Source organism: Aedes albopictus, chromosome 2 (assembly GCF_035046485.1).
Source record: "Aedes albopictus strain Foshan chromosome 2, AalbF5, whole genome shotgun sequence".
Classification (NCBI taxonomy): Eukaryota; Metazoa; Arthropoda; class Insecta; order Diptera; family Culicidae; genus Aedes; species Aedes albopictus.
In genome coordinates, this window is record NC_085137.1 from 451,214,673 (window position 1) to 451,241,225 (window position 26,553).

At 42.2% G+C, this 26,553-nt stretch overlaps 3 protein-coding genes across 5 annotated transcripts in view; 1 reads left to right on the plus strand and 2 right to left on the minus strand.

Annotated features, from left to right (window-relative positions):
- The window catches only part of LOC109419687 (lysophospholipid acyltransferase 6), a 128,408-nt gene extending 120,296 nt beyond the window's left edge, over positions 1-8,112 (plus strand). For all 3 annotated transcript variants that reach the window (XM_062853890.1, XM_062853891.1, XM_062853892.1), the window contains 4 exons: positions 710-933; positions 1,001-1,343; positions 1,405-1,543; positions 4,469-8,112. In XM_062853890.1, the coding sequence (XP_062709874.1) occupies positions 710-933; positions 1,001-1,343; positions 1,405-1,543; positions 4,469-5,709 (1,947 nt within the window). In that variant the 3' untranslated portion in view covers positions 5,710-8,112. The remainder of the gene's footprint in view (positions 1-709; positions 934-1,000; positions 1,344-1,404; positions 1,544-4,468) is intronic.
- LOC109398403 (uncharacterized) overlaps positions 1-26,553 on the minus strand; it is a 698,553-nt gene that overhangs the window by 114,838 nt on the left and 557,162 nt on the right. The gene's annotated exons all lie outside the window — the stretch shown is intronic.
- On the minus strand, positions 10,851-26,550 carry LOC109419688 (condensin complex subunit 3). The gene is made up of 6 exons (XM_019693938.4): positions 26,205-26,550; positions 16,601-17,403; positions 16,350-16,541; positions 13,561-15,004; positions 12,104-13,015; positions 10,851-12,035 (listed from the first exon to the last, which is right to left on the minus strand). The coding sequence occupies exons 1-6, from the start codon at positions 26,361-26,363 to the stop codon at positions 10,950-10,952; spliced, it is 4,596 nt and encodes a 1,531-aa protein (XP_019549483.3). The 5' UTR covers positions 26,364-26,550; the 3' UTR covers positions 10,851-10,949.

Genomic DNA, 26,553 nt, shown 5'->3' on the forward strand with positions numbered 1-26,553 from the left:
CCCACTCGCATAACAGTCCCATATGAATAGGAAACCCTGCAAAGATGGGACTGTTATGCGAGTGGGGGCAGTAAAGTTCTATCTTAACTCTTTGGAGACGGCATTTTCGCCTTTCCGGATGTTATCTCGCGGGTCTAGAACACGTTTGTAAAAGTCGGGTTTCTCGGCTGGGCTAATGTTACCCATCCGTTTCCAAAGGGTTAAAAGAGCACAACTTGTGTAAATGTGGGTTATATTTGAATAAAACTCTGTTGAATGTTGAACTTTTTGCCCAACGATATCATTCATCACACACTTCTTTTCTTAAATCTATGCAACTCTCATTTCACCTACATATAGAGATAATTAATTATAAGAGCAGTTAGCAGAAAAGAAGAGCTGTTACATTGAGCAAGTCATCGTCTTATAGCAGTCTCACTTCTACCCACACTCGTGCAAGGAGCATCATTAGGAAGCGATTACACTCTGCTTAGAACAACATCTTGTTGTTGTTCATGATTTTCTCAGCATTGTCGGCACGTGGGAAAGCTGTTGGTAATCGGAGGGATTCCCTCCGTTGATTGATTGATTTGTTCCAGCGCGTCAGTTGACCCAAGTTTCTCGTTTTTTTTTTTTGCTTTCCTTTCCATGAAGCAACTCTAATCATGACTTTCCCTTTTTCTTCTTCCCCCTTTCTCGGTGGATAATTAATTACACTGGCACGGTGCAGGTCAACTTCCTCATCACACAATTTCTGGCACTGATCCTCGCGTCAGTCTTCCGTTCCTATCTGCACCCGTCGAAGGTGACGGCCAGCACACGGCACGCCATCGGACTCGTCATCGGGCTGTTCTTCGGGTACTTTTGCTTCGGCCAGCAGGCCATCCACATCGCAGGACTTCCAGCTGTTTGCTATGTCGTCATACGCACACAGAATCCGCAGATCGTGCAACGGTAAGAAATATACCTAGGGAAATGATAAAGCGAAAATGTAAATGAAACATTTTTTTTCTATCATCAGACTCGTCATGGTGGTCGCCTTGGCGTACCTGTCGTGCATCCACCTGCACCGGCAGTACTACGACTACGGTTCGTACTCGCTGGACATCACCGGACCGCTGATGATCATCACCCAGAAGGTGACCAGTCTGGCGTTCAGCATCCACGATGGTTTCACGCGTGAGATGAAGGATCTCACGCGCAGCCAGCAGGAGCACGCCATCCGGAAGCTTCCCTCGGCGCTGGAGTTTTTCTCCTACACGCTGCACTTCCAGGGTCTGATGGCGGGCCCGCTGGTGTTCTACAAGGACTACATCGATTTCATCGAGGGCTGCCATATTCTCAAGCAGACGGCCGTTTCCAAAGTGAGAATAAGATAGTTGGGAAAGAACAGATTTTGCCCTAATCGTTTTGTTTGCGTTTCAGGTAAAGTATGACATTGAAAAGGAAATTGTCCACGAACCATCGCCGGTGAAAGTGGTCGTCAAGAAGGTGATTGCCAGTTTAGTTTGTGCGCTGATCTTTGTGAAGTTTGCAACTATATATCCCATCAAGGCCATGAAAGGTAAGTGTGTTTGTTTAGATAGCTAGCCCGCTATTCTAATTAAGTCATAAACATACATTGTCTTGATTTGAATTAAGTATGATGATAATCCAACAAATTTTATTGCCCATTGAATTCGGCGTTTAGCATTACGTTTGGAATTTATTGCAATTTCAGAAGTGGAAGAATAATCTCTAAATCGCGGCAAAATATAACATAGTTTGGCGAATTGATCGAATATTTTACAAAAAACTCAGGTGTAAACTGGAAGTTACTACTCCATTTTCGCTCCGGAATTTCTGTCGTTATCAACGATGGAGCTCCGCGTTGGAGTTCCAGTTGTGGACCCACCATGCACCAATTCAATATCACAGGCATCGACGAAAACCTGCGGCCGTTATATTGTGTTCTCTGCTGATACACACCACGTTTCACTGGCGTACTAAAGCACTGATTTCACGATTGATTGGAAAATTTGATTTTATTGCGTCGACTAATCTGACTGTTTTTCCATACAATTATTGAAATCACAGTCCTCGCCTTCTTGATCCGTGCAGCTATGTCGATTGCAACATTTTCCACATATTTCCCAGCTTTCATCAAGATTATTCGTAGATTTTGCACATTCTCATAGAATTTATTGAATTACTTCAGAAATTCCTCCACAAATTCTTCCAGAAGTTTGCTCTAAGAAAATCCTAAATATATTGCTCCAGGGATTCCTTTACATATTCCCCCATGAATTCCTCCCGGAATTTATCCTGGACTTTTGCCAGGAATTCCTGAAATCCCGGAAATGAAGAAATTTTTGCCTGTACCTTCAAGAATTCCTGCAGAAATTCCTCCAGGCATTCCTCAAAGGGATTTTTCTAGGGATTCCTACTGGGATTCGACTTTCCTCCTGGAATTCCTACAAACATTCTTCCAGGCATTCCTCTAGGAATTGCTTCAGGTATGTCATCAGAAATTCCTCCAAAATTTCCTTAGGCTATTCATCCAGAAATGAATTTCTCCAGAAATACCTCTAGCAATTCCTCCCGGAATTTTTCAAAAAAAATTCCAGAGATACCTCCCAGAATCCCTCAGGGAGTTCCTCCCAGAATCCCTCAGGAAGCTCCTCCCAGAGTTCTTCCAGGAATTTTTCCAGGGATTTCTCTTGGGATTCCTCCAATCATTCCTACATCATTTCATCCAAGAATTCCTCCAAAGATTTTATCCAAGAAATCTTCCAGAACTTCCTTCAGAATTTCTCCAGGATATTCATGGATCCTTCGAAAATTCTTCCAGAAATTTCTCCTCGAATACCTCCAGGGATTCTACCCAAGGAATTTCTCTCTTTTGGGGATCCAACAGGGATTTTACCAGAGATTCCTTCGCGGATTCCTGTAGCAGTTCCTCCAGAAAATGCTTCATTTATTTCTTCAGGAATTCCTAGAGACATTTCTCCAGGAATTCCTCCTGAGTTTCTTCCAGGGATTCCTCTAGAAGGTTCTCCAGGGATTTCTCCACGGATTTCGCCTGGCATTCCCACAGCGTTTTCTCCAGAAATTCCTCCAGAAATTTCTATAGGAATTTCTCAAGCAATTTCCTAAAAAACTTCTCCAGGGATTCCTCCCAGAATTCCTCAAGTGGTTCCTCCAAGAATTCATCCAGGAGTTTCTGCAGGGATTCCTCCAGGAGTTTCTGCAGGTATTTCTTCAGGGGTTCCTCCAAGGACTCCTGTAGAGGTTTCCCCACGAATTCCTGCTGTATCTCCTTCAGGAATTCCTCCAGCGATTCCGCTAGGAATTTGTTCATAAGTTCTTCCAGGCATTCCTCCAAAGATTCTTCCAGGGATTCCTCCAGAGATTCTTCCAGGGACTCCTTTCAGAATTCCTGCAGGAATTCCTGCAGAAATTCATCCAGGGATTCCTGTAGAAATTCTTCCAGGGATTACTACAGAAATTCCTCCAGGGATTCAGACAGGAATTTCTCAAGGAAAGCCACTTCGGACCAAGGATTTTTTCCAGAGATTCCTCCCAAAATTCCTCTAGAGATTCCTCCTGAAATTCCCCAAGGAATACTTCCAGGAATTCATTCAGCAATTCCTCCAGTAACTCTTCCAGGGATTGCTCAAGGATTTCATTCCTTCAAGAATTTCACTTGGGATTTCTCCAGGAATTTGTCCAGAGTCTCCTCCAGGGATTCCGCCAGAAGTTTGTTCAGAAGTTCCTCTAGGAATTTCTCAAGGTTTTTCTCTATTGATTCTTTCAGGCATTCTTCCAGGAATTCTTCCTAGCATTCCTCCAGAAATTTCTCTAGGAACTCCAACAAGAACTCTACAAAATATTTCTTCAGGTATACCTTTAAAAATTTCTTCAGGAATTTCTTAAGGGATTCATCCAGGAATATCTTTAGGGATTGTTAGAAGCGCTTTCAGACATTTCTCCAATGAACTCTTAAGGTGAATCGGGACGCTGTGTTATTTTTCCTATCTTCCCTCTCTTTCTAACAATTTGCCTCGCGATTTTGGAGATGGTAATCTCGATTTCTATCGCACAGATGAGGCTGAAAAACAATCAGCATATGCACTGCAAGTGAGCATACACAATGATAGATTTTTGTTCCATTATATGAAGTAGAATCTGAGATTACCATCTTAGTAGAAACAGAGCAATGGCGGATATTTCCTCGACCGTCCCGTCCGCCCTTAAGGAATTCCCCCTGGAGAGACTCTTTCGGAATTCTCTCCCAGAATTTCTCTAGGAAATGCACCAGGAATTACTCTATGAATTCCTTCTTAAATTCCTCCAGTTATTTCTTTTTTAATGCATTACAGCGATTCGTCCAGGAATTCCTTCAGGTCTTCCAGGATTCCCTTGTTCGGAATTTATATCGACCCAGACAGGTTGCTTACCATTTCGAAATCAAATTTTCTCATTATTTTTTCCTTTTCTTCAATTTCAGACGACGGTTTTATGGCATCATCCGGGTTCATGTACTCGTTCTGGTACATGATGATGGCCACTACGGCCGTCCGTTTCAAGTACTACTTTGCCTGGCTGATGGCCGATGCCATCTGCAACAATTCCGGGCTTGGGTTCAACGGTTACGAAAAGGACGGGGTTACGCCTCGCTGGGACATGGTGTCCAACATCGACGTGTGGGCATTCGAGTTCGGCACGAACTTCCGCAACTGTATCAATGCCTGGAATACCGGTACGAACCGGTGGCTACGGATGGTGGTATTCGAGCGCGTCCCGAAACGGTACGGCACGGTGCTGACGTTCAGCTTGAGCGCCCTGTGGCACGGATTCTATCCCGGATATTACATGACATTCGCCACCGGGGCGTTCATTGTGATGGCGGCTCGCGTCGCCCGGAAGTTGTTCCGCGAACCCTTCCAAGATACGGCATTTAAACGGATATTTTACGACATTCTGACCTGTCTCGTGACGCGTGTTTTTATGGGGTACGCCACATTTCCATTCGTTTTGCTCGAGTTTAAGGCTAGTCTTCGTATGTACCTGAATGTTTTTATGTGCCTTCATCTAGTCGCTTTGATCACTGTATTTATTTTAACGAAGTTTGTACCACGCGGTGAACGGAAACGTACTTCCGTTGCCACCGCCGTCAGTGCCAGTTCCGGTGCTGTAACGACATCGCACGGCACGTCGCCGGTGATCGACTCCGGATGTCGACAGCAGTCGTCGCTAAAGCCTGGCGCTGGCGAGAATGGCTGGCAGAAACTCACCGCCACCACCACAGCCGAAAGAAACGGAACCACCGCCAATGGTTGTGCCGCCACCGCAGCCACTGTTACCGTCAACGGCCACCACCCGGAAACGAACGAAACTGCAGCAACTAGTAAGACTGAGAGGGAAAGTGATAATCTATCAAATCTTATCAAGGAGAAGATCGAACAAGAAACGCGCAACATCGAAGAACTGATCGACAAAACTGTTACCGGTATCGTCGAACTGAAGGACGACCTGATGCGGATGAACGAGAACAACGAGATATTCATCTCGGCTGAAACGCTTCGCAAACGCCAGCAAAGCAAGGCCGAGATTCACAGCGGCTCGGACCACGTCATCGGAGGAGGAGGGGTGGATGCTTTCCTCAAGAAGGAGATCGATGCCCTCAACGCCGCCGTACAGCAGGTTAACGTATTACCGGCTGTCCTTAGTAATGGCCATGCCAAATAATATTCTTCCAGCCATCATCGGCGACAAAACCGGGTCGAGTTGGAACACCTTTAAAAATACCATACTAAGATTTTTGAACATTGCGGTTCACGTGGTGTTTCAGATTTGTGCAAAATAAAATCCCGGAACCCGCAGAGATCGCACGGACAAAACCGATTCCTTTGTGATGTTTTCGAGTGGAGGTAATTTTTCCTCTCTTCCTTTTTATTAATACAAGATTTAACAAATTGCTACTATTAAAGTACACACACAAACACAGATACACAAATACATACAAACTATGAAAAGCAAACCTAATTCAAGTGAGTAACTTTGATATGTGTGCGCATAATTTAAGATTATAATGATAATGGTAACTAGATATTTCCAAAAAGAAAAAAAAACGTTATAATAACTATTGCAAACCAAGAAAACTAACTAAAAAGCACACAAACACGCTCTCGATGGAGAATTCTAGGACGATGGTAGATGTGAACAAACAACAACTGGAAAGATTGTGTAATTTGAACTCATCCAACAAACCAAAACGGATTTTAATATATTATTGATATAGAACGGATGTGACGTGGTGGGGCTGGCTCACCGACACTTCCGGTCCGCTTTAGTGCTTTATGCATCATTGTGGCCAGGTGTTGCTCTAGTTTTTCCAACTGTATTGTAAAGCATGAGCGGTGATCCTTGGCATACTTGTGTAAATTGGGGTAGGTACTCGAAATGTTGATCGATCACCGATTATTGCTGGCAGATGCAGTGGAAAGTTTGTCTTAATACGTATCAATCGTCTCTGACAAACGAGAAAAACTGACTTCACTGATTACCTGTCTCTGAGCCAAATTTGGTATAGAGTCTTCAGTCTCCGATTAATCGCTTCATGTTTGATGGAGGTTTTTAATCCAATGGGTTACATAGCCGCTATCCGAATGAAGAGAGTAATGTTCCGCGTAATATATCACAAATCGAAAGAGGTACGGTACATTACGTGGAGCGGATATACTGAATTGGGTACCAGACCAAGTCCCTGCTGGGTGGCGCTAAATAGGTGAGCCATAGACAATAGAATCGTCAATGTCGTAGGGCATAGTATGTGACTATTGTCGAAACAACACTATTTTTGGTCAGTGTCCACTAAGCGCATAACTATGTTAGGGTCAAGATTAGGATGAAATCATTGGTAAAATATAATAACACTTTTTAGTTTGTGTAGTTCGTTGTGTAGCATGGTTAATTATTTTATGAACAATAATTTTATTGACGAATCCGATTTAAAATAATTGAATAGTAATTTTTGTTAGGCCATATTATATTAAAATAATCACTATCATTATCAATGAATGCTATCCGCTCAAGATCTTCGCTACATTGAATTTTGAAGTACTGGAGGCTTCACTTATCAACAAATTAACAACAAACACACTATAACAGTATCTAGAGAATCGTGGAGGGTGAGAAACCTGAACTAGTAGCAGTATTCATATAGATTAACAATTATACTCTACTATTTTCAATCATTGCAACATTATACTAATATGTGCGGGCCGCCCATTTGCGGAGTTGTGCGGCCAATTATTCTCTTTCCATTCCAGAAACGACCGTTTTGAAGCAAGAAGTGTCCCAATGGCCAACACAAACGGGACTTGTCCGAAACACACAAGATAAGTACAACAATTTTATAATCAGGCGCCCAACTCTTTCTACGACTTTGCTAATAGATAATGCAATATGCATACTTCAATATCAATTATTTGTTTGTTTGCGCGTTTATTTATGACACTATTGAAGCATTCGTGTCGCCGCGGAATAGTTTACAATTTATCTTATTTACACTTTTCAATTCACTTTAAAGTATCTAACACTGCTTTTACAATTGTGTATGCAAACTTGTATCTTAATTATGTTCATTATTAATAGTAGTCTGATAAAACAAGTCTAGTGATTTTTTTTTTTACCAAGGAATAGAAAGAGTTGGTGTCATAATCAATACAATACTTGAAACTGGAAACTCCTTATTTCCCCCTATGGGTTATAGGGAGGGGCGGGACATTCGAGCCTACTCATCAGTGGAAAGGACTTGATATGCTAATCGGTTTAGCATAGGGCAGATACAAGTCTACTGGTAGACGTATCGCCCAGCGAAACAACGCAGATTGGCCACGGCTCGGGGGTGCGTTGATTATAACAGAATATAACAGATATAGAACGGATGTGACGTGGCATGAGGGGCAGCAAGCAACAAATGTGAAAACTAGCGATACTTACCAGTCACGGGGAAAAAATGGAACAATATCACACAAAGAAAGGACTCAACACACAAACTATTGTTGTAAGAGTAAGAGATTAAAGTAACAAGAGGAATAAAAAAAAAAACAAAACAATTGCATGACTAAGCGAGAAAATGCGAAATAATTAATGCTTTGTCGTTTTTGCGGAACTGAAAAAGAACGATCCTTGGGCTGTGACCTCCGCTATACGTACTTGATACTTGATGGGCTACAACTTGTAGCGGTGAGTCTACGCCGAATGAATCATTCACCTCCACTGGTCTCGGTCCTGGGCCAATCGCTTCCAGTCACCCCGAAAGTTTAGAGCCCTTAGGTCCTCGTCAACTGCAAAAAGCCACTGTGTGCGCGGCCTACCACGAAGCCGACGGCCCCTTCTTGGTTCTCTGCTGAACATGGTTTTAGCTTGTCGTTCCTCCGGCATAAGAGCTACGTGCCCAGCCCACCGCTGCCTGCCGTGTTTTATATGCTTCACTATATTCTTATCTTTATATACAGGGGGTGGCCAAAATGTTTGGGATAGGTAACTTTTTTTTCGCTCGCAAAAAAGTTCAACATGTTATAACTTTTCATAGAGTGCATCAAAAAATCTCAAATTTTGACTGTTTGTCAACCCATGCATCATTGGTACAAATTTATTTATTTATTTATTTATTTATTACAGTCTTCGACAATTAAAAATATCGTACAGACTAGTACTTAAAAACTAATTCTTAATCTAAATAAGTGCTTGGACATATCAAAATCAAACAAATGATACACTTCGTTGAATCGTTGACAACATACATCTAGCGGATAGTTTTGTGCGTATTGAGTGCGATGAGTAGCCCGTCGGAAAAAAACATACCTTCTTGTTGTCCTCACCGGCGCGTTGATGCGAAGTCTACCAAGTAGGTCAGGACAGTCAACATTACCTCTCAGGATGTCGAAGATCAGCAGCCGCTGTAAAAGTTCACGTCGTTGTTGCAGAGTAGGTAAGCGTATAAGCGCGCAACGTTGATTGTACGGAGGGAGATGATGATCGGCGCGCCACGGGAGATGACGAAGAGCAAACCTAATTTGGGCTCGATTGATTCATGTTTCGCAAAGTTAGAACCGTACGGGTAAAACACTATTTTTTGACAACTCATTTTTGAGCTGTCATATCTCGGAAACCAGTGAACCGAATTGAATGAAATTTTGAACGTACACTAACAATATGTAAGTAAATGCTTCACAAACTATTAAAACATAGGTACTTATTAAACGTTGAAAAAAGTTATCATGGATTGACACTTTTTGGATTTTTCTCGAAAAAATGTATTTTTTTACATTAATGTCATTAAAATTTAGTGTTGATATCCAAAGATTTTCCACTTCTGTTATCAAGTTATCTCTAATCAGATATATTAGAGCCTATTTAGATTGAAGGAAGAACACATGATTTAGTAATTTTTGTGTGGTATTGTAAATTTGACTTATTTTTCTCTATATGGGTAAAAATTTCAACCCGGTATAACTTAATTCGCCGTGAGAAAATATTATATTTTATAACGTCGTATTAAGTATCAATACATTGTTGATAAACGTTAAAAAAATTATTTAATTCGGTTCACTGGTTTCCGAGATATAACAACTAAAAAATGAGTTGTCTAAAAAATAATGTTTTACCCGAACGGTTCTAACTTTGCGAAACATGAATCAATCGAGCCCAAATTTGTGCCAATGATGCACATATATGTAATAGGTTGACAAACAGTCAAAATTTGAGATTTTTTGATGCACTCTATGAAAAGTTACAGCATGTTGAATTTTTTTGTGGGAGAAAAAAAGTTGCCTATCCCAAACATTTTGGCCATCCCCTGTACTTGGTACAAGTGGTAATTCACACGACGCCGCCAGATGTTGTCCTCCAGTTTACCGCCGAGTATTGTTCGCAGCACTTTACGTGCGAAGACTCCAAAGGCTCTCCGATCAGCTCACGATTCATGGCCATATAAAGCGACCGGAAGAATCAGAGTCTTGTTCAATGCGAGTTTTGCCTTCGTTTGCAGCCTACGGGACTTCAGCTGATTTTGGAGACCGAAAAAGGACCGATTCGCAGCTGCAATCTGTCTTTTCACCTCGCGGGTAACATCATTTTCGCACGTTATTAGATGAAGATAATAGAAGACCTCCGCTATAGAGACCCTAATATTTAACCCTTATGTGGCCGACAGGGTACCCGGGTACCCAGCGCCCATTTAAAAAGCACGGTGTAGAAAAAAGCAAAAAGTTTGTCGGACACATAACGGTTAACACTTATTGGTTTATTGAGCTAATGTTCGCATGCTGAGTGCATGACATTCACAACAAGACACTTATCGTTCTTACAATCGTCAATGGGTTTAAACTTACCTTTGTTGTCGACCGGTTTCGGGTACGATGTTATCAATCTTCGGGATTGACTACTTTGAATTATTGTACGTTGTGCGTACTCGCCCGAGATGAAGGGAATTTAGTTTATCGTCGTCGTGTTTACCAGACCAGACCAGATACCAGATATGATACGGGAGTGTCATGCTCATTCACCAATAGCTCCGTTGTTTGATATTTATGAACATATGTATTTTGTTAGTTTGACCGTTCTTTCTGTCTTTATTAAGCAACTACTGTCCTACGTTTCGGTGTGTATTTCACCTTCTTCTGGGAATTAGAGGCTGCGTTTTGTTGTTGAACATATGAACTTAGAGTTTTAGAAATTTATGCCAGAAGCCTTTCCAACTGGCGTGAGTGCTTCGCATTTGTACAGTCTATGTTGTGCATCGAAGCTACCGTATGTGCTGCAACTCTGGATTCGTTGAAGGATAAAGAAATGGATGTGATAACTGAATAAGTATTATTCAATAACCGTGTACTAGTTTATTTCACGACCTCGTGGCGTTAGTTACGTACAAAAGGAAATTTAACCTATTTCAAATTGACAAACAAACTCTTCGCACTATTTTATTTTTTGGCAGCTTTCCGAGCTGGCCGGGTCGGGGTGGATGTGCTTCTTGTTGTGACGGCACTTTCGCCACTGAGTGGGGTAACGGCCGTCCTTTTGGGCCGCACGGGGCTTGCCATCGTCGAAGAATCCGAACCGATGGACGACACGGACAGCGATGCCGCCGGAGATCCAGCAATGCTGCCTTTCGATCCCCGGGTGGACATGGTGCGTTTCACAGGATTTTTCGTTGAGCTGTTGCTGCTGGGTTGCGATTTGCTGGCCGCGGTTGGCGTCGAACTTGCGGATTCCTGTACGGCATTTTGGCGCGTTAGCGAGACTCGGGAGGTGGGTTTCTCTGGTGGTACGGGCTTGGAAGCAGACCGAGTCGATCCTTTCTCCGGCTTCTCACTAGAAGGGGTGCTAGATTTGTCTGAGGATTTTCGCGTTGTTCGCTTGGAGGCGGAAGGCACTGCTGTAGGACTTGGTTTTTCTGGAGCGGATTTTTTACTGTTGGCAGGGGTCTTCTTCTCGACTGCCTGCTTTTCGCTGTTCTTTTTCGACGAGGACGTAGCACTACTGTCGTCTTTGTTCAAATTTCTTCTACTTGTTCTTATGGCGGGTGAATCGGTTTTAGCTTCTTCTGCCTTTTTAGCTGTATTTGTCTGCTTTTTAATCGTCGATTTGGACTTTTCAGCTGGTTCCTTTTCCTTAGCTGCTTCTTTGTTTGCCGAGGCGGGTTTCTCCTGATCAGCTGCTGCTGCTAGTCGTTTCGAGGGTAGTTTTGCGACAGCCGGCGTCGTTTTGCTATCTTTTTTCGCAGACTTTTCCGGCATTTTACTTCCCTCACCGGAGCTGCGATCTTTCCTTCGCACTGGAGGGCTTCTTTCCAAGGGTTCGATTCCGGTAAGGCTGCCTCGTTTGGATCCTTTGATACCTCCGGTTATGTCCGTGAGAGACTTCCGGGTCATCACTTTCGTGTTGATGATTTCCTTTCGGGCAGTATTGCGAGTACGTGGTTGTTCCACTTTGGCAGCACTTTGCGATTTTGCAATCGATTTTGCGGATGCCGGAGGGCGTACCATCGAGCGATCCCGACGACTTGTCTGAAATTGCGAAAGAAAAAAAAACATAAGCGATGATAATTTAACAGTAAGAAAAATATCAAACTCACCACGACATTGGGCGATGAATCAACTATCTCCTCTTCCTCCTCCTCGGTACTCCCGTGGGAGATCTTCCTCTTGGTAGGCGTCCGCTGGATCGGAGTGCTTTGTCCTTCCATGGGGCGTTGCGTTTCCGGAATCTCCAGATGCAGTATCGACCTGTCTCCGTCGATGGACGAAACTCCGGAAATGTCCTGCGTCGAAGGAATGGCAAACGATTCTTCCGCTGCCGGTTCGGGCTCATCGCTCTCAGGTGATGCGGGAGATTCGTCGCTTTCGTCCTTTTCCGGTTGCTTATCGGGTTTGGTCTTTTTGTCAGCTGCTTTCTGTAGCTTTTGGCGTAGCTTTTTAGTAGCGTTCGCATCCGGGACTTTGAACACTTCTCTGGCCACATTCCTGTCCGAAACGTTCATAGATTTGCGCAGAGATTTCATTCCGGATGTGTTGTCAGAGCCGAAAGTTGTTGGGGTTTGAGGAACGACGGGCGAAGCTGGAGCAGGGGCGGGAGCGGATTTAGCCGGAGACGATTGAGTAAGGACACTGTCGTCCTTCTGAAGAGATGATTTATTGATCTGAGGTACTTCCTTGGGATCTTTGGGAGGTTCTTCTTCGTCCAAGGGTGCTTCCGGAGGTTCATCGGGATCCGAAATATGGTCAGGATCATGTTCTTCGGGTGCAGCTGCTGGAGGAGCACGCGACGAGGAGAATGTGAGCGACTCCCGATAGGTACCCTGAAGCATCTCTTTGAAATCTTTGAGATTCTTGATAATCTTAGGATCGAGCGTTTGCTCTTGGAGAATCTGATCGATGCAGTGGGTGATATCATTCTTGAGTACCGCATCGTCCGAGATTTCTAGAGTCAATAACTCTTTACTGAGTAATTTCAGCAGATCTTTGTAGTTGAGATTATCTAGCATGACCTGCAGATAGTAAAGAACAAGATTAGAAATTGTACAGTTAAATTAGTAGTTTGAACTAACGAATCTGAGAAAAAAAGAGGAAAAGTCAAATTTGCAGCAATGGATCTGATGTCATCCTCTCCTCTGTCATGTTCACCGAATGTTATTTTTCCTCGATTAACCCACTTTCCCGAATCATCTTTTTGTGAAAAAGATTGCTTCGAACATAAAAGGAATGTACTCTTCTCGCGGATACGGGCCATTCAGGGAAGTAAATTTCGTTGTAATGAGGCATTCGGGAAACCAGCGTTTAGGGATACGTTATTTGGAGAAAAGTAGCACAACCCATTCCCATAGTTTCAATCGAGAAGGACACCTGTCAAATCGACAAGCATTCATCACTTAGGTATAGTCGAGCGAGACACTTTAGTTTAAACCGCAATGGCTAGTTGCAAATAAGCTCTGATTTACTACCACATTCCAGAGAAGACCTGGGGAAATCCAGGAAGTTAGACTAGCAGGAAATTTTGGAAGAGCATGGCATTTTCGACAGTATTGGATCTTACCTGCAAAAACGATATCGCGATCGTATTGTGCGGATTCAATCCCGGACTGCAGAACACCGGCTTGGTCGAATCGATGACAAACTTTACCACGTGTTCCGGTTTCACCTCCTGTAGGGGGCTGTCATTGGGAGCCTCCAGAATCGTGAACAGTGTGTGAAGCAATGCCTTCTGTAGAATTTCCTGACGTTTCTTCTTGATCAAACACTCGAAGAAGATGCCCAAGATTTGTTGCGTTTTGGGTTCGGTGGTGGGATTGAAATACTTCAGCAGCAACTTGGACATAATATCTTGGGATGTGCAGTGACCGTGGAGGATCAACCGACAGAAACCGTCCACGATAGCCGAACAGATGACATTGTCCTCACAGGTTTCGAAAAAGTGTGTCATCATTCGCATCAAGTCGACCCCCGTTCCGGTGCTTGAGGTATTCGCATCGTCGTCCTGGTCCAAATAGTCCATGGTGTTGAAGAGTTGGCGCGTGTTTTTCCTTGATTCGTCCTTCTTCGACTCGACATCGAAATGTTCAAATCCGTAATGATCCATTAGTTCGAAAATTCCTTCGATCGAGGTTTGCCAGATCCTAGTGCAGTGGTTACGGAAGAACTGATGATAGAGCAATTGGAACGTTTCTTTCGACAGTCCATCGTACAACATGCTGAACGCTACGGAACAACGCAAAGCCCAATCTCTGGTGGCAATCTCGGCGGATTCCACGTAGCGACTGATGAAAGTCTTGTACAGGTCGCACACTATCGGCGTCAATGATTGCACCGTTGAACTGTTCACCAGATAAAAGGAAATCTGCAAGCACTTATTGATGGTAGCATTTGTGATCTTCTTAGGTCTCAGCATGGATTCCCTAAACAGCGAGCTTCCCTCACTGGTTGAAGAAACCTCCATCAGAATCGGTTTCAACAACGTAGCATACTCTTCATTTGCAGAGTTCAGCTCTTCAGCGACCTTCTGCGCTCCAGCATAGTCCTTCCGATTCACCTTTTCCATTTCCTGCTCCTTCAGGTCCATGATTGTCAACCGTAGCCGGGTGATCTGCATCTGGAGACTCTTATCCGGATTCTTCTCCAAATATTCCTCCACCAGCGAACGGGATGAATTGGAAACATCCGTCCGAGAGGGCTCCAGCACACTGTTAATCAAATCGACAAAGAACTTGAATCGCGTTTCCACATCTCCGATCAAACGCTCAAAAATCGACAGGATGATCTTCACGTTATCCTCGTCCAGATCGCAACAGCAGAGAACATCCGCTAGAATCTTCTTCAGTGTTTCGCGCCCAAACTCGTCACCAAAGTCGTACGAATCGACAATCTCCAGTAGGATTTGCAGCATCGATTGGAAGTACATTTTTTGCAGCTTATCGGTGATCATCGATGGATCTTCGGCCAGCAAACGGATGTAGTTGCATGCAGTTGGTGTTTCGGCAAATCTGTAATAATTTGGAGGTAAGTAATGTTCGAAAGCGAGCAATTGATTATCTTATTTCATTTGAAGTAGTTTTTTTGAACTTCAAGAAGACTATTGATCGTAAATAGGTAAGTAACCTTATACCATAAACCACAAACGTTTAAAACAGGTTAAAATATGACACTTGCCGTAAAACATCACCCTGTTCATTCTACACCACCCACACTACCCCCACCCGCATTACAGTCCCATATGAATAGGAAACCCAGCAAACATGGGACTGTTATGCGAGTGGGGGCAGTACAGCAGCTTCACAAGAAATAGCGCCAGAAGAAATCACACCAATTACTACAGAAATTGTTCCATGGATTTTTTCCCAAATTTTACCAGAGAAAAAATGTGATGCATTTCTTCCATAAATTTTCAAAATTTGAAAAACTTGATTCATTACGTTTGACCTGTACATCTCTATTTCCTGAATGAGACAAGTTTCCTGACTTTTTCTCGCATTTCCCCTTTTTTTATTGTGCGGCCATCCTGTTTTTGTTAATAGGGTGGGGCGGGGCAAGATGGGTCACGGGGCAAGATGGGTCAGTACCATTTTTGGGCGCATTACTCATGTTTTGTTTAGATTAATAATATTGTTAGATGACCAGCATGAATATACAAAAGTTTGGGGCATTGATTGAAAAATTATTCATTCTCATTGGAAATAAAAAAATAAAAATGGTTTTTATCCATTTTTCTTATGCGATACATTCCATATAATCTCCATATAAACGGCCGCGGGGCAAGATGGGTCACCTTCAATTTTGATCGTATTTTTGGAGTATTCAAAAGTTATTTATTTTTTATTACAAGACTATCTCATAAATGACTCCAATCAAGCGGAATGAACACTCAAAATTATAACATAAAAGTATGATAATTTTTTAGTGAAAACATCGATTTTCAAGTCGCCTTAGGACCACTCAAATCGTAAAGTTTTTTATATTCCAAATAAATCTATAAAATGTTTACTAGTAGCTCTTGTTTATTCAGTATGGATATGGAGCGTATATGAATGCGGAACAAATTTTATATTTTGACGTTTTTCGTTGAGAAAATGTGAATTACTTAAAAGGTGACCCATCTTGCCCCGCACTTTTTTCACGGTGCAAAATCGATCACTTTTTAAAACTGCTCGTTTAACATCATATTTTGTATTTAATGAACTTTTTATCGACTTTTAGCATGGCTAACTAGTGTATTAAAGAGTAGCGGACGAATACAAACCAATACAATTTGTATTTACAAAGTTATGGTGATCCATCCTTATGCGACCCATCTTGCCCCGCCCCACCCTATTTAAAAAATAACAAACTCACACTTTGACGTAGTTACAAAACGTGGACAAATCCACCATCAAGTTGTCCAACTCATCCGACTCGGTCTTTTGGAGGAACTCCAACAGCGCCTGCCAACAAACTGCCGTCTCAATGGTTAAATTCTCTAGCGGAACCGTTTTATCATCTTCGCGCATACCCAGCATGGTCATTGCGTCGGCTATTCCATATTTTCTGAAAAGATTTACAAGTTAAAGTCTCTAAATTCAGTATTCTTTTCAAAAAATACTCACGAAAAAATCTCGAACAAGGCCAACTTTCCGGTATTACGGAACCGCACCAACTCCTTCTCGTCGGCATCAATCTTCAACGCTTTCACAAACGCCACGTAATCCTTTTGGTACGACTCGAACCACTGCGGGATCATCACGTTCTTGACCACCTTCCGAACCGATTCCGAATGATCGTTCAGTCCTTGCTCCAGGAACGTCAATCTTTGAGCAACCTTATACTGCTTCACCGGGTAGCTGCTCATCTGCAGGTACGTATGCCGCCGGACACGCTCCTCCACGTCCCACAGGCGCTCGATGATGTACGGAATGGTTCGGTAGTTCCGACCCAGCGACGATATGATCGTCTGGCGAACCTTCGGCGATGGATCCGTATCCAAGTGGTAGATGTACGTTCGAAATACGCAATCTTCCGGATCGTCCGGGTTCTGCAAACGCTGTAGGGCCAGCACCGCCTGGACACGGACATTAGGAGCGACATCGCGCATCCGTTCCAACATGTAGCGCAGGATCTTGTCGCAGATGTCATCATCTAACGAGGCTTCCGGTCCCATCGCATTCAGCACCAGATTGACAAACTGGCAGATGCGGAACCGGACGATTGCAGCCGGGCTGATGGTATTCAGCAGCCAATCGAAGGCGGTGATGATGATCGGATGGGTAAGTTCCTGCTCGCTGTGGTCCGGATCGGCAATGAACTTGGCACAAAGTTTCAGTCGGTTGTTCGCGAATTCGTTGGTTTCGTCATGCTGCATGGCACCTTTCAGCGATTGGATGAAGGATTTCATGAACGATTCATGAGGTATCTGCAATAAAATATTGACGAAAAATGTGATTGTATTCCTTGGTGCGAATGTCTAAAAACGTTACCCCAAACGCTGGTTCCCCGAATGCGTCTTTTCAGCGCAAAATGAAAATAGAATGGTGGAGATGAACCAGCCTCGGGCTGAAAATCTCCCTAATAAAGCTAATAAGAATAAAATAAAATGAACAAGCAGTTATAAAAAGATAGCGCAATATGGTTTTTATTTAATTTCCATCTAGGGTAGCGAACAACTTGGGCAGCGGACGGTATTTTGGTCACTCTTCGCTATGACTCAGTCAACTCCAAACCAATTGACTCGACATTATATGTATCTCATCGCGTTCGAACATATATGTATCTCATCGCGTTCCAAAAATTGTGTCAATTGGTTCAGAATTGGCTGAGTTAGGGAACGTTCAAAAATTACGTCCAACATTTGGGGGAGGGGGGGGGGGGGTCTAGAAAGTGTGACAGTACGTGTATTGGGTATAGGAAAATTGCGTGACAGAGGGGGGAGGGGGGGTCTAGAAATCCCGAAAAATGATGGACGTAATATTTGAATCTTCCCTTATAGCAGAAAAGTGCCCGAAATAGGACCCCTGCCGAGATGGTTCCACTTCCCTATCTAAGCATTGACCAATATTAATGATCGAATTTATTCTTGCGCCTCGCCTAATGCTTGGCCAAGTTGGTATCAATTAGGAAATTAACTTTCATGGAAAAAATATGTTGAAAGAGTTACAATTTCTTTAAAATATTAAGATTGAATAATTCTCCCTCGAAGTCCACCTCTATTTCGGGCACACCTTCGACGTGACACTATGGTACTACGCATAGGTACAGTAGACGTTCGATAACTGCAACATGTTTAGTTTACGTTTCACTTACCCCACGTCTCCACTAGACAGAAATGTCTTGCCATTTTGCTGCCAGAAAGAGAAAACGTAACAGAAATGATCAACACCAATGCTTTCCATGCAAACAGCGAGAAAACATTTCTGTCATGACACATCTGTCCAGCAAAATGGCAAGACATTTCTGTCTAGTAGAGACGTGGGGTTAGCGAACAAAATTCGATAACTGCAACGTCAGATAGGCGTCAACACCCCATCAATTGACGTTAAATGAAAGAAACATTCATTAGATTGTTCATTTGGGCTAACTTGGCGTACCGTTTTGACGGATAGCGGTGCGATAACTGCTAATTTTTGTTTCACTTACCGGACTTGCAGTTGAACCGTTTGCAACGACCGAACGTCTACTGTATTGTGACTAGTGATAAAAACAACTTTAGAAGTCCGATATTTGGAAAAAAAATGGTACACACATCAAATTAAGAGTCCAAAATCTAGCAGGCAAATAATTTTTAAGCAACATGCAACGAAAAGGACGTTGTCTCAATATGTGCTTATTGTGACAACAACAGTTCGCAACAAAAGGTGGTCCTACTTTGAACAGTAAAAAAAATCCTGTTTTTGTTACGATCGAGGAATTAGCGAAGTTACTCCATGTCGGTCAGGTTGAAATAAAAGTAGAATAATTCTACATCATCCAACATTTTGACCCTTCGTCGATCTTCCCTGGAAAAGACTCAAATCAAGGTTCGAAACGTCGGATGATATGAAAATATTCCACTTATATTTCAACCTGACCGACAAACCAACAATTGAAGGATAATGTTCAATGTTTATTTAAACAACATTTCAAAATTGCCAAAGTATTCCAGTTGTAGCCTTTGTTTTAAAAATTCTTGTTTGCCGTAAGTGTTTCAAACATTTATTAATGATGGAATTACGATCAATGCTCCCCAAATTCACAATATCAAGAAGTATCTATCCAAAGGTTACCGTGCCATGCCCTAATACCGTGACCTTAAGGATGCTCTTCACTTCAAAGAGCCCTGTAAAAATCAATAATCTATGTTTCTTGATTTTTCAAACGCTATATTATTGTTTATTGTGTGTATTATGTATAATAAATATAAATAATGGAATTCCAAATGTTTAATCCATTGTTAAAATCAAAATTGTAAAACATAGCATTGTTCCTAATACCGTGTATGTGACCCGCATACATTGGCGGTCCTTTGAATCATCACTATATCAATCATACTAAGTTCATACTTAAAAGAACCTGTGCGTCAAACGTTGCCTAGAGGTTTGTGCAACTGATTTATAAAGTAAAAAGTATCAATAATATTTTCAGTGTTCAAGTTTTAGCCGAAACACGGTATTTGGAACACAAATGGAACCATGCCCTAATACCGTGTATTGGTACTTTGCACTCACATTCTGTAAATATTTTTAATTGCTTGTTATTGTACATATGTGACAAATTTATCACGCCTAACTTGAGAAGGTTTAATATGCTAATGATTGAACTAGTTACACGGTTAAAAAAAAATATACTTAGTAAAATATTTGAGTTTTTTGTCAAATACACGGTATTAGGAGGCACACGGTATTAGGGCATGGCACGGTACCGGTAATATGGACAACGTTATCGAGAGTGTGTGCTCTACCGGCCGCATACCTACTACTGGTCGCTCGTCCGATGACCCCGGTCCGACTGCCACCGGCCGTCGCCGATGTGGTCGGTTGCCTATAGTCTGGTCAGATAGTGCAGCAGCATAACTGTCGTGCTTGGTTGACTTTTGTGAACTTGAAGCACAACAATGGCTTAGCGGTGTTTTTGTGGTCGAGCCAAAACTTGGATTTCAGAAAATTATTGAACATGAAAACCGTTTGGGTCGTACATTTGGCATTGTCACAAGCGTTGCTTTTAAGAATTGGTTTGAGTTTTGCCAACATTTATGTAGCTGTTCATGTTGTGATTCAAGTTTAATTAAATTGGTATATCCCTGTTCGTTATGAAATATTTCTCAAACAAGTAAAAGACCAGTACTAACTTATGTGTACTTAGAGTGGGTCATCGTTTGTATGGAAAAATGAAAAATTCAATGGTATCCCATCAGATCAAATCCCATTTTAGGACCCAAATAAGTGTGCAAAATTTGGGCACGATCGGTTATGTCTACGTTTTGCGCATCGCGTTTGAAGTTTGTATGGGGTTTTGCATGGGAAAACACACTTTTTTGCATTTTTCTCATAACAAGCTCGATTTTTTATAAAACCATGTAACCGATAAAGTGAAAACATAGCCTAGGGTGTCCTGAAAAACTTTGTCGAAGACCGCGAAGTGATCTTTAAAAAATCATTAAAAAATCATTAAAAAAGTTATAGCGTTAGCATTGCTTGGCGAAACAGCATGATTTTGTTGCTATTGTTATTCCTAATACATGTTAAAACTTAAACATATGCATGTGGTTCGTTAGTTATAATTATTTTCACAAGCATCGTATCGCTTTGCGGTCTTCAACAAAGTTTTTCAGAACATCCTAGGCTATTATTTTACAGTATCGGTTAAAAAGTTTCAGACAAACTTTTTCAACTTATGACAAAAATGCTAAAAAGTATGTTTTCCCATACAAAATCCCATATTGCTGTGTGCGTTCAAGATGCAAACGGTGCCCAAATGCGCTTCAAATGCGGTAACACAGTGTTACCAAAGGCAACTTAGCAACCATAGCCAAAACCACCGCCAACCGTGGATTCAAATGCTCCCACTGACTTCGGGTTACTTGTTAGAAAATCTTACCGCATTTGGTGTTCCCGCATTTGATATTTGCATTTCGAATGCACACAGCAATACAAATTTCAATTGCAATGCGCAAAGTGTAGACGCAACCGATCGTGCTCAAATTTTGCACAGATACTCAGGACCCGAAACGGAACCAATAAAGCTTTGATCTGAGAAAACGGTTCCGATGACCCACACTAGGTACATATGTTAAGACAATCAGATAAGAAGAATGCAACATAGGTATAGTCGATTTGAAAAGCGTGCGCTCCAGGTCAGTCCAGAAATCAAAATTTATATTTTTAACCGCAGAACATGGTTATTACACAGTTATTTATTATGTTTCTCTTTAGGCTATTCCACTTTCTTCCGAAAAATCCTCCAGATAAGATTTACACAAAAAAATAAGCTAATATGCAATTGGGTTTTTAAATTAAGAAAAATGTATTGATTTTTTGATTTCATACGAAAGAGCACCTTTTTCTGAACCACTATGATTTTTTTCAGATTTTTAGAACTTTATTTTGGTACCTAAAATCGATTTCGAAGAGATTTTTCGAAATCACCTTTTGACAGCTGGGGAACTGCTTGACAGCTTCGCCCAGTACAAAATGCGACGAGGGGTGATTTGCTCCCATACAAACTTCAAATAATTATCAATAAATCAATTATTGATTTTAAAATAGGTTCCCGGGCACCAAAATTCATGAAAACTTGGATTTCGGCTCAGTTTTGCATGCAGATTCAGAATATGGAATTATCTCAACACCGCTAAAGAAGCGAATTGCAAGTTACGACGGACTTGACATAACCTGCCAGAGATGGTGCGGCGTCTCAGGCGCGGCGTGATAGTGTTGTGTTTGTTATGAATTTTGTTGGAAAATAGTGGTTATGTTGAGTTGAGGATACTGGGGAAGTGTTCTGGATCTTATGCCCGTGGCGCGGCGGCGGTCGTGGGCACGCCAACACGGAAAGAATGCGGATGCAAATTGCTCGTTTGAGACAAATATATTCTACAGTACTGGCGTGACCTCAGGCCGATGTCGCGGTGCCGTGTGCGTCGGATGTGGAGTACTCTTTTTGTATTTTATAACTTAAATACGTGCTGCGAAAACCACTGTTTTTTAATAATAATTTATTTGTTCACGCTAACTCACACCGACACAGCGGCTGTGTTGGTCGCTCTCAAATCGACCCTCTTTACATGCCGCACATTTTGTGTATTGCATGGGTCGTACACATTCATGTGTTCGGGTGCATGAAGTCTTGTCATGTGCGGAAAACACACATTCTGTGGAACGCCCGGAATATGGAATCCGCTTCCATATTAGTTTTTGTTTATGAAATTTAGAAAAAAAGATTCAATTTTCATGATTTTCAGAGATTATTTCCATCGAATAGCTGAAGCAGTTGAAAATGCGTCAAAAACATTTCCATTTCCATCTGCTTTCCAGCTCTTCGATGGAAAAAATCACGAAAATCCACCTCATGTTTACATATGCCAAACTGTTTGGCCGCGGCTCGGGAGACGTTTGACTGTTCCGTTTCCACCGAGCCGCACAAAAATGAGTATGAGGCCGGGAACACATGGAATGTGTGTGGCGCGCACACATTTTAAACACATTCGGTCATTTGTGCATGTGTTGCAGCGCTCTGTGCGCAGGGATTGGCGGCATGCACCGTGCGGTGCGAAAAAAGCGTGTGCTTCACACAATCGCAAGTGCTCGTCTCCCGTTTTGCCGAGAGACAAGAGACGTATGAGTGAGAGCTTTCGTAATTGTACGAGAGACAATCGCAGCACTAGCTCTACGGCGCAAGGAGTAATGCACGGTGCTTGGGACTGCGCTTGTCTCCAAACAGAAAAAATCAATTAATAAATTAATTGAAGAGTTTGTGTTTTCGGCAAAGTTGTTAAGCTTGTCAAGGGTTGACAAGTGATGGGTCGTTTGATTCGAAATTTTTCCAATCGTGCGTAGTATCAAGCCAAGTGCCAAGCACGGAGACAAGCACCGAGAGAGTGCATACGACAGAGCGTGAGAGCTCCAGCGCGCGGCAAAGTAAGCGAGCAACACACAACCGATTGCGCGTACTCGTCTCCTTCTAGTTTGTTGTGCTGTCTCGTAGCAGAGTGTGCGGCACGCAAAGAGTTTTGAGTCGCACCCTATCCCTGTCTGTGCGTTGCCAACACAGCCGATGAGCGAGAAAAAAATAGCGTGTTCTGGATTGCTTATTGGTCGAAGAGCAACCAAGAATTAGCAACCAAAACAAAAACAAAGTACATTTTGACAAATGTTGGATGTAGGGTATCGCGCTACTTGGGCGGTGGCTTCTATATTCGTCTGTTTTCCACTATAGCTCAGTCAATTTTGAACCAACTGACTTGAAATGTTGTACACGGGTAGATACTATACCTATCTCACCACATTCCAAAAGTTGTGTCAATTGGTTAAAATTTGACTGAGTTATAGTGGAAAACAGACGAATATAGAAGCTCCGCCCAAGTGGCGCGATTCCCTAGTAAATACTACATCGAAATTTTCGAAAGTAGTATCTACTACAATGTTCGAAAAATGGTTTTATTCATACCAAAGTAGTTTTGGCGTGGATCATATTTCAAAGTAGTACCTAACTATTATGCTTTTGGTCGAAATACGAAGTGACCGAACGTGCGAAAATTAATTTTTAACCTACTTAGAAATGTCGCAACTCAATTTGGATTAGTGCATATTGTTGCTCTTAATTAGCTTAATGATGCGCAACAGAAAAAGTAGATTCAAATTTACTTCGCAGCTGCAACTTCGCATGTGCTTCTAGCGACGACTTCGATTTGGTGGTGCGACGATAATACAAAGCACGAGTAGTTACTACTTTTTAATCATACGGGCCATTGTTTCTGAAAATTTGTTCATAGTTTTCGTTACTGAACTTATCATTTTGTAAGTACGATATTAACCCTTCAGAACGCGCGCCGTTGTAAAAAGTACAACACTACCAAAAAAGCTCGCTCGTCGTATACAGCGCGACCGCGGTGCAGTTTCAGCTGCTTGATGGCGCGCGTCCTGAAAGGTTAAGGACGATTTGACTATTATAATAGTCTTCACTCAGCAATTCGTATAGCCACGTACCATTCAACTCATTTTGACGAATTGAGATGATGTCTGTATGTGTGTATGTAATGTGTGTATGTCTGTGTACAAAAAAGGTTATTAATATTAATGGCACTTTCCATTCGCCGATTTAAGCGCAAATCGAACCGGAATTTTACCCCTTCGTTTGCTATTGGAAATGGCTCATATCGCTCCAGCCGTTCCGAAGTTATGGCCATTTTAGTGATCCGAACACCGGTGGAAGTGACCAAATGTGAAACTGAACCGAACCGTACCATGCGACATATCAAAGCACGCTAATTTGTGTAGTCTTGCCCTTAAGAATTTTGAATCAATGAGAGTTAGATCAGATATATGAAAACTTACATGATCATTACGAAAATTATAAAGGCCATATGAACATAGGTATTAATTTTTGTCGCTGTTTTATATTGTTTAGCCGTTGAAAGTCGATGTTCAGTTGCCTGAGTGCATGGAAACTAGATGTAGATTTTTCTTACAGCATCGACGTGAAGATGTTTCGTCCTGTTCCCGAAACCATCAACCCTGGAGCTACAAATGATGAACCAGTGCATCGCAATATCGATCAGAGACGTCCACGTTTCCGGTTCTGCCATACTACCGCGGCGGAGGTATCGCTGAAAATGTCTGAAATTCATTCCAATGCCACGGGATCAGATAACGTTCCTATCCGCTTCAAGATTAGACCGGCCCACATTTGTATGAAGCGAAAAAAAAGTTATCAAAATTCACGGGGCACCCTCTAGAATCGTGCCTTTGGATGAGAAGAACAATCTGTGAAAGATTCAGCTCAATCGGTTGAAAACTGAGCTGGCGCAAATGATTTGAAGGTTTGTATGGGATGTTCAGTCCAATTATATTGCTGTGTGCATTCAAAATGCAAATATCAAATGCGGGAGCACCAAATGCGGTAAGATTTTCTATTGCTAATTTAGAGAAAACTTTCCGTTTTACGGTAGAACGAAAAGCTACCGCAGCTGTCAGACTACTGATTTTCACTGAGGTATCATCGATCTACCTTAGCGAGCCCTAGCGATGCCTTGGATAGCCTTGGATACGACGCCGATGATCATTGTTTGTTGTTGGGTTTCAGTTCAATTCACCTTGCAAGCATGCTTTGATTTGGCCTTCAGTTTCAATGATAGGATGATTTTCAAGCCTGCGGTAGGACTTTGACAGCTGTGGTAGAACTCGGCGGCTACCGCAGAGTGGAAATTTTTCTAAAAATCCGCAACAAGTAACCCGATGTCAGTGGGAGCTTTCGAATCCTAGGTTGGCGGTGATATTGGCTATGGTTGCTACGTTTCCTTTGGTAACATGTGTTACCGCGTTTGAAGCGCATTTGGGCACCGTTTGCATCTTGAACGCACATAGCAATATGGGAAATTGGATGAAGACCATATCATGATAAAACTTAATTTTGTTGCGGTTTTAGCCAACGAAACCAGGATTAGGACATCTTCCCCCGTTACATGCAGCACGTGTTTGCCGTTCGAAACTTGCTCACTACATCGGCTATGTTGTCCTTCATTTTCATTGCTCACACATGTAGGTGAGTATCGAGACAATGTAGAATGTGTACTACAACGGGTTGTCTGCAGCAACGATTTGTATTAATTTATAATAGGGGTACTCACTAAACAGATTAAATTGCTGCGTAAGCCATGATTTTCTGCTTATTTGAAATGTTTCATGATTTTGCGAATAAAATAATCAAAGATTGCCTTGGTGATCACCACGTTTAATCAGTTTACGCTGTTTAGTGAATCCCCCTAATGTATGTTTCCTTGACCTAATGAAAAGTTTATAACTATAGGCTAACGTTAAACTGAATAAAATAATAATAATAAAATAATACTGAATACTGTTTCTTGGAGTGTATCTTTTACCCCGTCTTCCCCGTCTTGAGCTGATTGGTGGAATCAACTGACGAATCCCGTCCCAGTGCTCATAGTTGCGCAGAGTTTTAGCAAAGATTTATGAGCGTCGAGAAAAGCTAATAATCAAGGAATATCGTCTAAATAACAGCACTCACCGTGGGATAGATGTTCTTCAGTTCTTTGATCAGCTTTACATGACTGGTTTCACTTTCCTGCGCGTTCAGAATGGTCTGTATGACGACTACACTGAACTTGGCCTTTTCCGGCGAACTGGTCGGTACCACCACTTTGATTTTACGTTTCCGGGGTGGCATGTTGGCTTCTGTTCCAGTAAAACACCGATTTCACGCACTATTTCAGACACTTTTGAACTATTTTATGGAAAACTGTTTACGAGTGACGCCGTTAGCGGTAAGTTTTTGTTAGCATCATCCGAATCTTGTTTTGACAGTTTACCCGTTTGATGGCAGCGGTTTATTGATATTTTTTGAATTTTGTACTTTG

Coding starts and splice junctions, on each gene's coding strand:
- LOC109419688 (XM_019693938.4), bottom strand. CDS start 26,363: ATGCCACCCCGGAAACGTAAAATCAAAGTGGTGGTACCGACCAGTTCG. Junction 17,404..26,204: donor TGAAGAACATCTATCCCACG/GTGAGTGCTGTT, acceptor ATTTTATTGCAG/ATACCTCATGAATCGTTCAT. Junction 12,036..12,103: donor ATTCATCGCCCAATGTCGTG/GTGAGTTTGATA, acceptor TCGCAATTTCAG/ACAAGTCGTCGGGATCGCTC.